Here is a 13,172-nt window from a genome sequence, read left to right on the forward strand (position 1 = left end):
CTTTTACTAAGATATCAGACTGTATATAGGCAGCTGCAAGCAGCCAGAAAAAAAGGAGAGAAAAAGATACTAATTACTTAACATACGTGTGTGCTAGCTTTTAGTGGAAACAGCGACACAACCAGTCGACAGTAGATGATTCCACTCCATACCGACAATATCGGAAGTGCAAAGTGATCAAAAAAATCTAAACCCAATTCATCATGACCGGTAAGTAGGTGTTCTAGAAGAAGTAAAACTGTAAAATTATTTGTCGTCGGTCCTAAAAACTGTAAAAAGTTGTCTAAAACGCACCCTTGGAGTTTAAGCAAGAAACGCAAAAAAAAAACACAAAATGTAGATTGATTTTGGACACCCGAAAAAAAATTTGAACGTGGCAGCTGTGACTCATATCGCAAAGTATCTTTTTAAATTATTTCATTATGCTGAAAGTCTTGTTGCGATCATGGTCTGTTGGATTATAAAAGATCGCTTTAATGGCGTACACGTGAACACATCCACAGACATAATTACAACGCTGTCTAATTGTCCATGACTAGGCCCACCACCACCAATCGGTTTCATCCACGACTATCTCCGATCTGATCAGCCGACAGGCTACGAACTTTCGTATGGGTTTCCCATGCCACAGCCGACACCACAATCCCAACAAGATGAAAGTGGTTCAGATAAAACACCAACAGGGTTGTTGTCAACATCAAGCTCATCCGGAGATGATTACGAACTTGACCACCATTCGAGTGCAAGGAATACTTTTTACGATGGATTAGTCGGTAAAAAATAATCAAAGTATTCTACTTAGTTGGTGCACCAGAAAATACCTCATCAGCTTCTGTGATTAACACTCCAACGTCATGCTAACAATGGGTTTTTCTCTATAATCGGATATAAACCATCTTCCCCCTTGAGCTACGCTTTTTTTAGATAACTTGTCTCTTTAAGTTCATCACTATGGTTCTACTTACAGGAGGTTGTTGGCAGCATTGCACCGTGGACGGACCTTTCCCCACGAATATGGTCCGCGCGGGTATCGATGCCGATGGAGCAGTTATCTACGCCGGTCGTGCCTTCCATGAGGGTGAGATGATCCCAGCTAAGGTGATCCCGTCGAAAAATGTCGCTTTCATTTGCTACAGTGGAGAAGAAATCCTAAAGGAAGACTTCGAAGTGCTCCGTTCGGGAGATTTCGTGTGGGAATTCGCCTCCAACGGGGTCGTGCCAGAGAATGCAGTAAAAATCGGCGCCACCGTTGATGGTGAGCCACTTTATATGGGCCGAGCGCTGCACTGTGGAACGCAGACACCTGGAAAGGTTCACTCTTCCCATGGGTGCCTTTATATGCCGTTCGATGGAGCCGAGGTTAGCTCGGCAGAGTACGAGGTTCTGTGCCTTAAGTAAGGAATTGTTCGAAGCAAGTAAACCGGGATGGCTATAAGGAACAACAACTTGGATTTTGAATGAATTAATTTATGGGTATGAGATTATATAGATTATGCGCGTCATTCTCTTTCAAAGAGAAAGAAATAATTACAATTCCTTCATGTGCATAAAAACTGCTATAAATAAACTACAAAATATTCCAACTTATCCATCTAGCTGTACTGTTTGTTTGTTTCTTTTGATTTGATAAATATGACGAAAATCTTAGAGTGCTGTAAAATCTGTGTCATTGTTCGCGTAAAAGTGAACAAAATTTTTAAAAGTTCTCATCCTTACGTAAAATCTAGCAGGAAACATCCGCACAAGTCCAGTTTCCTTCATCCGAGTTACAGATACTCCGATGTGGGTATACTATTCCGTGGCAGAAACTTTCACATTGGTGACCGCACGGCTTCACCACGCGGCACACATCCTGACAGCCTCCGAAGCTATATTTAGTAAAATCCTCAGGCTGTTCAACCTAACAAATTAAAAATAAAATTGTTATTCAACTCACCCTAACCACTAGCGAGTAACCTACCTCCATAATACTCTGGTGCTGTTCACACATCAGCTCCAGTACACTACCGATTGCCGAATGTGCTTCTAACTGAAGCCTAATTGATTCCCACGTTTTGCTGGCTGCAGCCAGAAGGTCCATATTACCCACGATATAAAGGCCTTCTCGGGCACGAGACAGTGCAACGCATATCCGATTTCGGAAGGCCAGAAAACCAATCGATCCTGTATCGTTGCTACGAACCAACGTAAGTAGAACGATTTTGGCCTCCTCACCTTGATAGTTGTCCACAACAGTAATCCTAATACCGTGCAGCTTTTCGTGGGTTTTACGTTCCTATAAAAAAATTGAATTCAAAGTCTCTTCTGTAGGTCTGCTGCCACTACATCCTTACCTGCACCAGTTGTAGCATTTGTCCATTGTAAGCTGTCAAGATTACGATATCATTAGGGCCATACCCTTGTGCCACTAGGTACTCGCACAACCCAAGCACAAACCTGCATTCGAAGGTGTTCTTTTTCGATTTCTCCTCATCCCGTACGCCGTCTTCCGGTATTTTGTGTGTCAGGAAGAACATATTCTTACGCATCCCTCTAATATTTGGCCGGCACCGAACCTCTTCGCTATCAGTCAACTCACGATAAATGGTTGGCCTTATTAGGTCGGCAATTTCCGGACGCATTCGATGCTGTTCAGTCAATAGCGCTGCGTTTACGTTGTTCTTTATCATTCGTTCGAAAAGCGATATATCCATCTGATATCGCTTTGATAACGCGTACACACTCGTAGTTGGCCTGAGCTGGAAGTGACCGCCGATCAAGATGCAATGTTCGGTCGAGGGGGTTAGTGAAGTGATAATGTGAGGCTCCAGCACCTCAGCAGCTTCTTCAATCAAAACGATCGGACTTTTCAGCAGCTGGAGTAGCGTGTGGTTGCGGGCGGCAAAAGTGGTCGTCATGCCAATCACTCGTATACCTTTTACGAACTCGTAATTCGACAGTTGATTAAGCTCATGTATGCGACGAGACGTTTGTTGGAGTAGGTGCTGTAAGCCAACATTTATTAGATAATTTTATTTCGCAGACATTAACAAAAATGTAGAAATACTTACTAAACAACGAACGACATCGTCACTGCTGCTGTTGTTGCCCTCCTTCTGCTGCTCTTCGAAATCTTCCATCAATTTGAGATATTCTTGCTTGGTGTTATAGTAGCAAGTTCTGAGCCGTTTATCGATGAGGACATCCTCGTTTAGTTGTTTAACATTATAGCTGTCAAGCAGAGCGTGTTTCGACTGGCTGCCCATGCGAACTAAGCTGTTAGTATACCGTAGGATACCGCACAAGAATTGATCAAGGGCGTGATTTGTCAAACAAATAAGTAAAATTTGATGTTCGGTATTGGACAGTAGAGCTTGAACAATCTCCTGGCCGATGAATGTTTTCCCCGTTCCAGGTGGACCCTGAATTAGAGCAAATTTGTGTGTAAGAGCTAGCTTAAACGCTTTGTACTGTGAAGGATTCAGTCCGATTGGAAAACCAGTTTCCGGCCATTCGCTTGGCACTTTTATGTTATACTGTTGCCCTTTGTGACTGAACAACGCCTTTCTATCCCGCGCAATATATTCTGGATATTGCTGCTGTGGATGGCTATCAACAATGTACGACTTTAGCGGGAAGTTTTCAGACCTTAAATTCTTCATCACATTAAACACGTGGTGATACGGTTCAAAAAAGATTTCACTTTCCACCATCAAAAGATCTCTGCCAAAGATGTTGCTTATATTTTCCGCTTTGATTATTTCAACACAAATGAAGCCATTCGCAAGTTGTTCATTATCACGGTGGCTAATAATTGCCACAATCAGATCTTCGAAACGATGGCTACTCGTGAAGCACACCATAGAGCCATGCATTAAACGTTTTGAGTTCTGAAAACTCTGCTTGTTATACCGCATCAACTTACCACCCGGCAAACGATTTTTCGGGTCAAGATCTACTATCACAAGCTCTTCCTTTCCAGAGCGCCGATTAACGCTGGACGGCAGAAGTAAGTTCACGCAGTAATGTACTCGTATACTATCACCACAGTACGGTTCATCAAATGACGTTGTTTGATCATAATTAACGATAAAATCTTGTATACCCTCCCTCAAAGGAATCATAAAATCTTCCTTCAATAAGCTCAGGTGAACTTCCAAATAGTGTTCCACGCTGGGGAATTTCCCACTAGTAATATTCGGTTTTGGGTCAGAACCAGGTCCCTTTAATTCTTTAAGATTAGGATAAATCTGAAAAAGCAATCAATTATAAACCTCATGAACATGGAATCAAACAGAAACAATTTACAGTCAAGTTCTTCAGCAAGCTGGAAGCTCCAAGCAGTGCGCCGATTTGTCTAAGTACATCTACTTTAACGTTTGCCTTAGTCAGTACCTGGCTTAGCTCATCGACAAAATTAGTCAACCGTTTGTTCATGCCCACAAACTTACGAATATTTGCGAGCATCTTGCCAACCGTTCCAAGCATATCCATCGTACTAACTCCCTGTAATTTTTGCTTTCCTTTTTTCTTTTTCATTTCTAGCTGATTCGTGCTTCGCTTGAAAAACTTAATTTGATTGTCCCAGAAGTGTTCGTTTTTGATCAGTATCGAAAACAGCTCCTCGTTGATTTCATTTAACGGGAGGGCACCGATTTTGTTCATGATTTTCATAGTTACCAAAAGTAGCTCATCGCCGACTGTCACCTGTGATATTGTTTTGATAAACTGGTCTTTCTGACTATAAATGTCCAGAAACAGCTCCCGGCTGTCATTTTTCGACAAGTTTAGCAGCTTAGAGAAGGGAATTTTTTGTATATATTTATCATTTTCCTCTGGCAAATTTAATTTCGCTTTGCTGGATGTCCCAACGTTGGTAGAATTAAACGGATCAAAATAATTGCCATCTATATCTGAGTGAAAATATTAGGTTTAACGCACAAACCAACATTTTATTCTACACTCACCATCGTAGAATTGCTTCGGCTTGATATTAAGTGTTTCCAACAAAGAAGCCCCATTTTCGACCGAGTCTTCCGATTTTTGTTCGCCTGAAGATTTCTGCACATCCACTACAAAGTCATCTATATCCTTATTGAACCAATCGTCATCTTCTTCGTCAGGCTTGGTGCTCATTGCATGTAAATTCTAGTTTATTAGAAAAAATCCGATATTAAAATCACAATTCCGTGAACTACAAACAGCCAAGCCAGATTTGCCGTATGCAATGGTTAGAGACATAAACTTATAACAACTCCTTTGTACCAAATAAAATTAGAAAAGGAAACGTATGCAAAAACACATGAAAGAGTTCCAACACATGATTCATTTATACTCAGTATATGATAAGGAAACTGGTAAGCACGAAATGCACCGGTCCGCGATAAGTTATCGTCTTTTACTAAGATATCAGACTGTATATAGGCAGCTGCAAGCAGCCAGAAAAAAAGGAGAGAAAAAGATAGTAATTACTTAACATACGTGTGTGCTAGCTTTTAGTGGAAACAGCGACACAACCAGTCGACAGTAGATGATTCCACTCCATACCGACAATATCGGAAGTGCAAAGTGACCAAAAAAATCTAAACCCAATTCATCATGACCGGTAAGTAGGTGTTCTAGAAGAAGTAAAACTGTAACATTATTTGTCGTCGGTCCTAAAAACTGTAAAAAGTTGTCTAAAACGCACCCTTGGAGTTTAAGCAAGAAACGCAAAAAAAAACACAAAATGTAGATTGATTTTGGACACCCGAAAAAAAATTTGAACGTGGCAGCTGTGACTCATATCGCAAAGTATCTTTTTAAATTATTTCATCATGCTGAAAGTCTTGTTGCGATCATGGTCTGTTGGATTATAAAAGATCGCTTTAATGGCGTACACGTGAACACATCCACAGACATAATTACAACGCTGTCTAATTGTCCATGACTAGGCCCACCACCACCAATCGGTTTCATCCACGACTATCTCCGATCTGATCAGCCGACAGGCTACGAACTTTCGTATGGGTTTCCCATGCCACAGCCGACACCACAATCCCAACAAGATGAAAGTGGTTCAGATAAAACACCAACAGGGTTGTTGCCAACATCAAGCTCATCCGGAGATGATTACGAACTTGACCACCATTAGAGTGCAAGGAATACTTTTTACGATGGATTAGTCGGTAAAAAATAATCAAAGTATTCTACTTAGTTGGTGCACCAGAAAATACCTCATCAGCTTCTGTGATTAACACTCCAACGTCATGCTAACAATGGGTTTTTCTCTATAATCGGATATAAACCATCTTCCCCCTTGAGCTACGCTTTTTTTAGATAACTTGTCTCTTTAAGTTCATCACTATGGTTCTACTTACAGGAGGTTGTTGGCAGCATTGCACCGTGGACGGACCTTTTCCCACGAATATGGTCCGCGCGGGTATCGATGCCGATGGAGCAGTTATCTACGCCGGTCGTGCCTTCCATGAGGGTGAGATGATCCCAGCTAAGGTGATCCCGTCGAAAAATGTCGCTTTCATTTGCTACAGTGGAGAAGAAATCCTAAAGGAAGACTTCGAAGTGCTCCGTTCGGGAGATTTCGTGTGGGAATTCGCCTCCAACGGGGTCGTGCCAGAGAATGCAGTAAAAATCGGCGCCACCGTTGATGGTGAGCCACTTTATATGGGCCGAGCGCTGCACTGTGGAACGCAGACACCTGGAAAGGTTCACTCTTCCCATGGGTGCCTTTATATGCCGTTCGATGGAGCCGAGGTTAGCTCGGCAGAGTACGAGGTTCTGTGCCTTAAGTAAGGAATTGTTCGAAGCAAGTAAACCGGGATGGCTATAAGGAACAACAACTTGGATTTTGAATGAATTAATTTATGGGTATGAGATTATATAGATTATGCGCGTCATTCTCTTTCAAAGAGAAAGAAATAATTACAATTCCTTCATGTGCATAAAAACTGCTATAAATAAACTACAAAATATTCCAACTTATCCATCTAGCTGTACTGTTTGTTTGTTTCTTTTGATTTGATAGATATGACGAAAATCTTAGAGTGCTGTAAAATCTGTGTCATTGTTCGCGTAAAAGTGAACAAAATTTTTAAAAGTTCTCATCCTTACGTAAAATCTAGCAGGAAACATCCGCACAAGTCCAGTTTCCTTCATCCGAGTTACAGATACTCCGATGTGGGTATACTATTCCGTGGCAGAAACTTTCACATTGGTGACCGCATGGCTTCACCACGCGGCACACATCCTGACAGCCTCCGAAGCTATATTTAGTAAAATCCTCAGGCTGTTCAACCTAACAAATTAAAAATAAAATTGTTATTCAACTCACCCTAACCACTAGCGAGTAACCTACCTCCATAATACTCTGGTGCTGTTCACACATCAGCTCCAGTACACTACCGATTGCCGAATGTGCTTCTAACTGAAGCCTAATTGATTCCCACGTTTTGCTGGCTGCAGCCAGAAGGTCCATATTACCCACGATATAAAGGCCTTCTCGGGCACGAGACAGTGCAACGCATATCCGATTTCGGAAGGCCAGAAAACCAATCGATCCTGTATCGTTGCTACGAACCAACGTAAGTAGAACGATTTTGGCCTCCTCACCTTGATAGTTGTCCACAACAGTAATCCTAATACCGTGCAGCTTTTCGTGGGTTTTACGTTCCTATAAAAAATTGAATTCAAAGTCTCTTCTGTAGGTCTGCTGCCACTACATCCTTACCTGCACCAGTTGTAGCATTTGTCCATTGTAAGCTGTCAAGATTACGATATCATTAGGGCCATACCCTTGTGCCACTAGGTACTCGCACAACCCAAGCACAAACCTGCATTCGAAGGTGTTCTTTTTCGATTTCTCCTCATCCCGTACGCCGTCTTCCGGTATTTTGTGTGTCAGGAAGAACATATTCTTACGCATCCCTCTAATATTTGGCCGGCACCGAACCTCTTCGCTATCAGTCAACTCACGATAAATGGTTGGCCTTATTAGGTCGGCAATTTCCGGACGCATTCGATGCTGTTCAGTCAATAGCGCTGCGTTTACGTTGTTCTTTATCATTCGTTCGAAAAGCGATATATCCATCTGATATCGCTGTGATAACGCGTACACACTCGTAGTTGGCCTGAGCTGGAAGTGATCGCCGATCAAGATGCAATGTTCGGTCGAGGGGGTTAGTGAAGTGATGATGTGAGGCTCCAGCACCTCAGCAGCTTCTTCAATCAAAACGATCGGACTTTTCAGCAGCTGGAGTAGCGTGTGGTTGCGGGCGGCAAAAGTGGTCGTCATGCCAATCACTCGTATACCTTTTACGAACTCGTAATTCGACAGTTGATTAAGCTCATGTATGCGACGAGACGTTTGTTGGAGTAGGTGCTGTAAGCCAACATTTATTAGATAATTTTATTTCGCAGACATTAACAAAAATGTAGAAATACTTACTAAACAACGAACGACATCGTCACTGCTGCTGTTGTTGCCCTCCTTCTGCAGCTCTTCGAAATCTTCCATCAATTTGAGATATTCTTGCTTGGTGTTATAGTAGCAAGTTCTGAGCCGTTTATCGATGAGGACATCCTCGTTTAGTTGTTTAACATTATAGCTGTCAAGCAGAGCGTGTTTCGACTGGCTGCCCATGCGAACTAAGCTGTTAGTATACCGTAGGATACCGCACAAGAATTGATCAAGGGCGTGATTTGTCAAACAAATAAGTAAAATTTGATGTTCGGTATTGGACAGTAGAGCTTGAACAATCTCCTGGCCGATGAATGTTTTCCCCGTTCCAGGTGGACCCTGAATTAGAGCAAATTTGTGTGTAAGAGCTAGCTTAAACGCTTTGTACTGTGAAGGATTCAGTCCGATTGGAAAACCAGTTTCCGGCCATTCGCTTGGCACTTTTATGTTATACTGTTGCCCTTTGTGACTGAACAACGCCTTTCTATCCCGCGCAATATATTCTGGATATTGCTGCTGTGGATGGCTATCAACAATGTACGACTTTAGCGGGAAGTTTTCAGACCTTAAATTCTTCATCACATTAAACACGTGGTGATACGGTTCAAAAAAGATTTCACTTTCCACCATCAAAAGATCTCTGTCAAAGATGTTGCTTATATTTTCCGCTTTGATTATTTCAACACAAATGAAGCCATTCGCAAGTTGTTCATTATCACGGTGGCTAACAATTGCCACAATCAGATCTTCGAAACGATGGCTACTCGTGAAGCACACCATAGAGCCATGCATTAAACGTTTTGAGTTCTGAAAACTCTGCTTGTTATACCGCATCAACTTACCACCCGGCAAACGATTTTTCGGGTCAAGATCTACTATCACAAGCTCTTCCTTTCCAGAGCGCCGATTAACGCTGGACGGCAGAAGTAAGTTCACGCAGTAATGTACTCGTATACTATCACCACAGTACGGTTCATCAAATGACGTTGTTTGATCATAATTAACGATAAAATCTTGTATACCCTCCCTCAAAGGAATCATAAAATCTTCCTTCAATAAGCTCAGGTGAACTTCCAAATAGTGTTCCACGCTGGGGAATTTCCCACTAGTAATATTCGGTTTTGGGTCAGAACCAGGTCCCTTTAATTCTTTAAGATTAGGATAAATCTGAAAAAGCAATCAATTATAAACCTCATGAACATGGAATCAAACAGAAACAACTTACAGTCAAGTTCTTCAGCAAGCTGGAAGCTCCAAGTAGTGCGCCGATTTGTCTAAGTACATCTACTTTAACATTTGCCTTAGTCAGTACCTGGCTTAGCTCATCGACAAAATTAGTCAACCGTTTGTTCATGCCCACAAACTTACGAATATTTGCGAGCATCTTGCCAACCGTTCCAAGCATATCCATCGTACTAACTCCCTGTAATTTTTGCTTTCCTTTTTTCTTTTTCACTTCTAGCTGATTCGTGCTTCGCTTGAAAAACTTAATTTGATTGTCCCAGAAGTGTTCGTTCTTGATCAGTATCGAAAACAGCTCCTCTTTGATTTCATTTAACGGGAGGGCACCGATTTTGTTCATGATTTTCATAGTTACCAAAAGTAGCTCATCGCCGACTGTCACCTGTGATATTGTTTTGATAAACTGTTCTTTCTGACTATAAATATCCAGAAACAGCTCCCGGCTGTCATTTTCCGACAAGTTTAGCAGCTTAGAGAAGGGAATTTTTTGTATATATTTATCATTTTCCTCTGGCAAATTTAATTTCGCTTTGCTGGATGTCCCAACGTTGGTAGAATTAAACGGATCAAAATAATTGCCATCTATATCTGAGTGAAAATATTAGGTTTAACGCACAAACCAACATTTTTATCTACACTCACCATCGTAGAATTGCTTCGGCTTGATATTAAGTGTTTCCAACAAAGAAGCCCCATTTTCGACCGAGTCTTCCGATTTTTGTTCGCCTGAAGATTTCTGCACATCCACTACAAAGTCATCTATATCCTTATTGAACCAATCGTCATCTTCTTCGTCAGGCTTGGTGCTCATTGCATGTAAATTCTAGTTTATTAGAAAAAAATCCGATATTAAAATCACAATTCCGTGAACTACAAACAGCCAAGCCAGATGATTTTCACTCCAAGTGTAAATAAAAACAATTTTTCGCAAATGATTCCAATTGGATTGTGTTACCAGGCAAGGTTGCCATTTCACTTGTTAGAATTACATGAATGAACTTTGAGGTTTAAATTTTTGTACAAAGTGTACAAAGTAACATTCACAGATTTGCGGATCCGCCAGTGGAATGATGATTTCCCTTTAGCCTATTTTTGTTTGATTTCTTGTTTGTCTAAATACCAGATCAAGCGATATGTACCGGATTTTTACCGGATATGTTGTTTAGCACAAGACTTTCGTTTACATTTCGTTAACATTTTTCATTCAAAAAAGTCTCAAGTTTTGTTATTAAAAACAAGATCAACGCGTAGGAAGCAAGTTACTAGTTCATACACTTTACATTCTTTACTTTTAAAGAATAGTTGTTTTATCTCCAGTTGCTTATATTTTCGAAAAAAATTAAAGTGTGAAAGAAAAAGTACCGAATAAACTCTCAAAGCTGTTTTTGTAAAGACCCTTTTTCAAGTCAAGTTTAACTGTAATACAGAACGTAAGTAATGTAACAACGGGAAAACTCAAAACTAAAAATAATAATAAAAAGGTTGATTTCCTGCAAAACTGATTTAACCTACTACTTTCGCGACACAAAAATCGGATAGTAAACGCAAAAACCAAAAGCTCATCTGAAATACCACAGAAACAACTACGGGGTTTCCTATCACCTGCCTTCGAATTTAAACTCTAAAAAAACCTAAATTTTTTTTTATAATTCCCAAACTAGACTAGAGCCAAAACTTTACGATATAAAAAAACATACCGAAAAGTGAAAAGCTGTCTTAATTATTGTTTTCAGGTTGATATTCAGATTTGAACCCTGAATGTCTTAAAATTCTGGTGATAGTTTTATGATGTGGGCTTGTCTGATAAACATATGTATAATGAATACTTCAAATTTGAATCGATTGAAACAACCCTCTATCAAATTTATTCAAATAAATAGGGACCTGCGATAGAATTTATCGTGAATACAAATATTATTATCTTATCTTTGCCATATCTGATTATATCAAAACAGCCAACGGGTATTACATATTTTTAGTTTTAGTAAACTTTACGACACATATTAGAAATCTAACAATAAGTTATCATTTAATTAAAACTATATTTAAATAACAAATATTACTAATACACAGAATGCATATGACTCTATCCAGTATCCGATGTACACTCTGAGGAATCGTTCGAGTTATCGGTGGAGCTACTATTGGTAGACAACAACGAGCTTCGCTTGGGATCAATCGGTGTCGTTTTGCCGGACTTTCGATTCTCCGGGCTCTGTTCCATTTTCATGTAACCAACGGTTGTTCCACCGTCCTCAACGGCCTGATTCAAAGAGGATTTCTTTTTCTCCTTCACCGCAGTAGTGTCCTTCGGTAGCTGCTTGCAATCTACAATTACTTTGACAGGGGTGGCGGTTTGCGATCGACTATTGCTACACTCATCCAGCGTTTCCGCTCGACTAGCCGTATCTATTTCATCCTCTTCATCAAAACTAACAGTTTTGTTTTTCGCATCAGCTTCAGCGAATGCGCTGGGATACTGAGTGCCTAGTTTAGATTTTATGTTGCGGATTTTCTTGAAAATATAATCCAGGTCTTTCTTCATGTCGTTGAGCAGTTTTGTATGTTTTTTGAAATCATCAGCTGCAATTTTGAGGCGGCTTTGACTGAGAGCATTACAGTTTAGTAGCATTTCATTGGTTTTCTCGAACCTTTGCAACCTGCAATGTACACAGCTATAAAAACAACTTATGTGCAATAAAAATCAATAATCAATACATTTGTTTCTGTGCTCTAATCACAATTTCGACATCAGTTTGGTTCACGAGACCAGCCAAACCCTGGACGAAAACTTCCGAAGCCGTATAGTTCTGGAAACACTCTATACTGAACTCGCTCTCGGGTCTGCCCGAGTGCATACTACTACTCATTTCTGAATTCATCATATTTTATTGATTAATTATTGGCGGAGCAAGTGAGAAATCTAACAATCTTTGCAAAAATAGTTTAATGCTGAACTGGTAATCCATCCATCAGCGCAGTACTAGAACGCATCTTTATTTTTCTTATTTACGTTTTTCTCGCTTTCCATTTGAGCATCGTGAGCCAAAAACATATACACATGTAAAAGTAGAGTAAAAAGTTATCCAAATGTGCACGTTTGATTGAAAATGAACGAGAACGGGTATTTGTTTATTCGACCATAATATAAATGTAATGGTTTTTTTTTTCAAAAAGAATTCGCGACTACGAAGTTGAAAGAGATTTTAAAGGCTGTTCGCACCAAAGCGAACTTTCATATGCAACTGTCAGAATGTGTGTGATGACAAGAGCAAAAATATTTCCTTCCTTTTTTTCTCATACAAAAACCAAACAAATATCAGCACCTTCGTAGTCGCGAATAGGTGCGGGAAGCCCCAGTAATCAGGAACCATAAACGAATGATAATCCATTTGGTTATTGTTCATGTCAGAACAATATTCATGGAAAATATTGTTCGGATAGAAACTCCTGCCTCAGCTGGGCATCACTGTCAAACATGAGTGACAAGCTGAGG

The 13,172-nt window shown here is 40.4% G+C and overlaps 5 protein-coding genes across 5 annotated transcripts; 2 read left to right on the plus strand and 3 right to left on the minus strand.

Moving 5' to 3' along the window:
- The first annotated feature begins 91 nt into the window (after positions 1-91).
- Positions 92-1,595, plus strand: LOC129722621 (uncharacterized). The gene is made up of 3 exons (XM_055676218.1): positions 92-210; positions 540-773; positions 968-1,595. The coding sequence occupies exons 1-3, from the start codon at positions 204-206 to the stop codon at positions 1,396-1,398; spliced, it is 672 nt and encodes a 223-aa protein (XP_055532193.1). The 5' UTR covers positions 92-203; the 3' UTR covers positions 1,399-1,595.
- LOC129722620 (NFX1-type zinc finger-containing protein 1-like) lies at positions 1,452-5,375 on the minus strand. The gene is made up of 7 exons (XM_055676216.1): positions 5,245-5,375; positions 4,947-5,127; positions 4,288-4,892; positions 3,051-4,229; positions 2,334-2,984; positions 1,961-2,275; positions 1,452-1,900 (listed from the first exon to the last, which is right to left on the minus strand). The coding sequence occupies exons 2-7, from the start codon at positions 5,113-5,115 to the stop codon at positions 1,724-1,726; spliced, it is 3,096 nt and encodes a 1,031-aa protein (XP_055532191.1). The 5' UTR covers positions 5,116-5,127; positions 5,245-5,375; the 3' UTR covers positions 1,452-1,723.
- A 49-nt stretch (positions 5,376-5,424) lies between these two features.
- Positions 5,425-6,968, plus strand: LOC129722622 (natterin-4-like). Its single transcript, XM_055676219.1, has 2 exons — positions 5,425-5,584; positions 6,341-6,968. Exons 1-2 carry the CDS (start codon positions 5,578-5,580, stop codon positions 6,769-6,771), a joined length of 438 nt encoding a protein of 145 aa, XP_055532194.1. The 5' UTR covers positions 5,425-5,577; the 3' UTR covers positions 6,772-6,968.
- Positions 6,825-10,639, minus strand: LOC129722619 (NFX1-type zinc finger-containing protein 1-like). The gene is made up of 6 exons (XM_055676215.1): positions 10,319-10,639; positions 9,660-10,264; positions 8,423-9,601; positions 7,706-8,356; positions 7,334-7,648; positions 6,825-7,273 (listed from the first exon to the last, which is right to left on the minus strand). The coding sequence occupies exons 1-6, from the start codon at positions 10,485-10,487 to the stop codon at positions 7,097-7,099; spliced, it is 3,096 nt and encodes a 1,031-aa protein (XP_055532190.1). The 5' UTR covers positions 10,488-10,639; the 3' UTR covers positions 6,825-7,096.
- An 862-nt stretch (positions 10,640-11,501) lies between these two features.
- On the minus strand, positions 11,502-12,675 carry LOC129722780 (kxDL motif-containing protein CG10681). Its single transcript, XM_055676525.1, has 2 exons — positions 12,395-12,675; positions 11,502-12,336 (listed from the first exon to the last, which is right to left on the minus strand). Exons 1-2 carry the CDS (start codon positions 12,559-12,561, stop codon positions 11,763-11,765), a joined length of 741 nt encoding a protein of 246 aa, XP_055532500.1. The 5' UTR covers positions 12,562-12,675; the 3' UTR covers positions 11,502-11,762.
- Between the last annotated feature and the right edge of the window lie 497 nt (positions 12,676-13,172).

Source organism: Wyeomyia smithii, chromosome 2 (assembly GCF_029784165.1).
Source record: "Wyeomyia smithii strain HCP4-BCI-WySm-NY-G18 chromosome 2, ASM2978416v1, whole genome shotgun sequence".
NCBI classification, from domain to species: Eukaryota; Metazoa; Arthropoda; class Insecta; order Diptera; family Culicidae; genus Wyeomyia; species Wyeomyia smithii.

Excerpts from the sequence above, each read along its gene's own strand:
- LOC129722621 (XM_055676218.1), top strand. Across the intron at positions 774-967 it reads TTTTTACGATGGATTAGTCG|GAGGTTGTTGGCAGCATTGC; the intron begins GTAAAAAATAAT and ends TTCTACTTACAG.
- LOC129722620 (XM_055676216.1), bottom strand. The coding sequence starts at position 5,115 with ATGAGCACCAAGCCTGACGAAGAAGATGACGATTGGTTCAATAAGGAT. Across the intron at positions 4,230-4,287 it reads GCTTGCTGAAGAACTTGACT|ATTTATCCTAATCTTAAAGA; the intron begins GTAAATTGTTTC and ends TTGCTTTTTCAG. Across the intron at positions 1,901-1,960 it reads AGCACCAGAGTATTATGGAG|GTTGAACAGCCTGAGGATTT; the intron begins GTAGGTTACTCG and ends TTAATTTGTTAG.
- LOC129722619 (XM_055676215.1), bottom strand. The coding sequence starts at position 10,487 with ATGAGCACCAAGCCTGACGAAGAAGATGACGATTGGTTCAATAAGGAT. Across the intron at positions 9,602-9,659 it reads GCTTGCTGAAGAACTTGACT|ATTTATCCTAATCTTAAAGA; the intron begins GTAAGTTGTTTC and ends TTGCTTTTTCAG. Across the intron at positions 8,357-8,422 it reads ACGATGTCGTTCGTTGTTTA|CACCTACTCCAACAAACGTC; the intron begins GTAAGTATTTCT and ends GTTGGCTTACAG.
- LOC129722780 (XM_055676525.1), bottom strand. The coding sequence starts at position 12,561 with ATGATGAATTCAGAAATGAGTAGTAGTATGCACTCGGGCAGACCCGAG. Across the intron at positions 12,337-12,394 it reads ATTAGAGCACAGAAACAAAT|GTTGCAAAGGTTCGAGAAAA; the intron begins GTATTGATTATT and ends TGTACATTGCAG.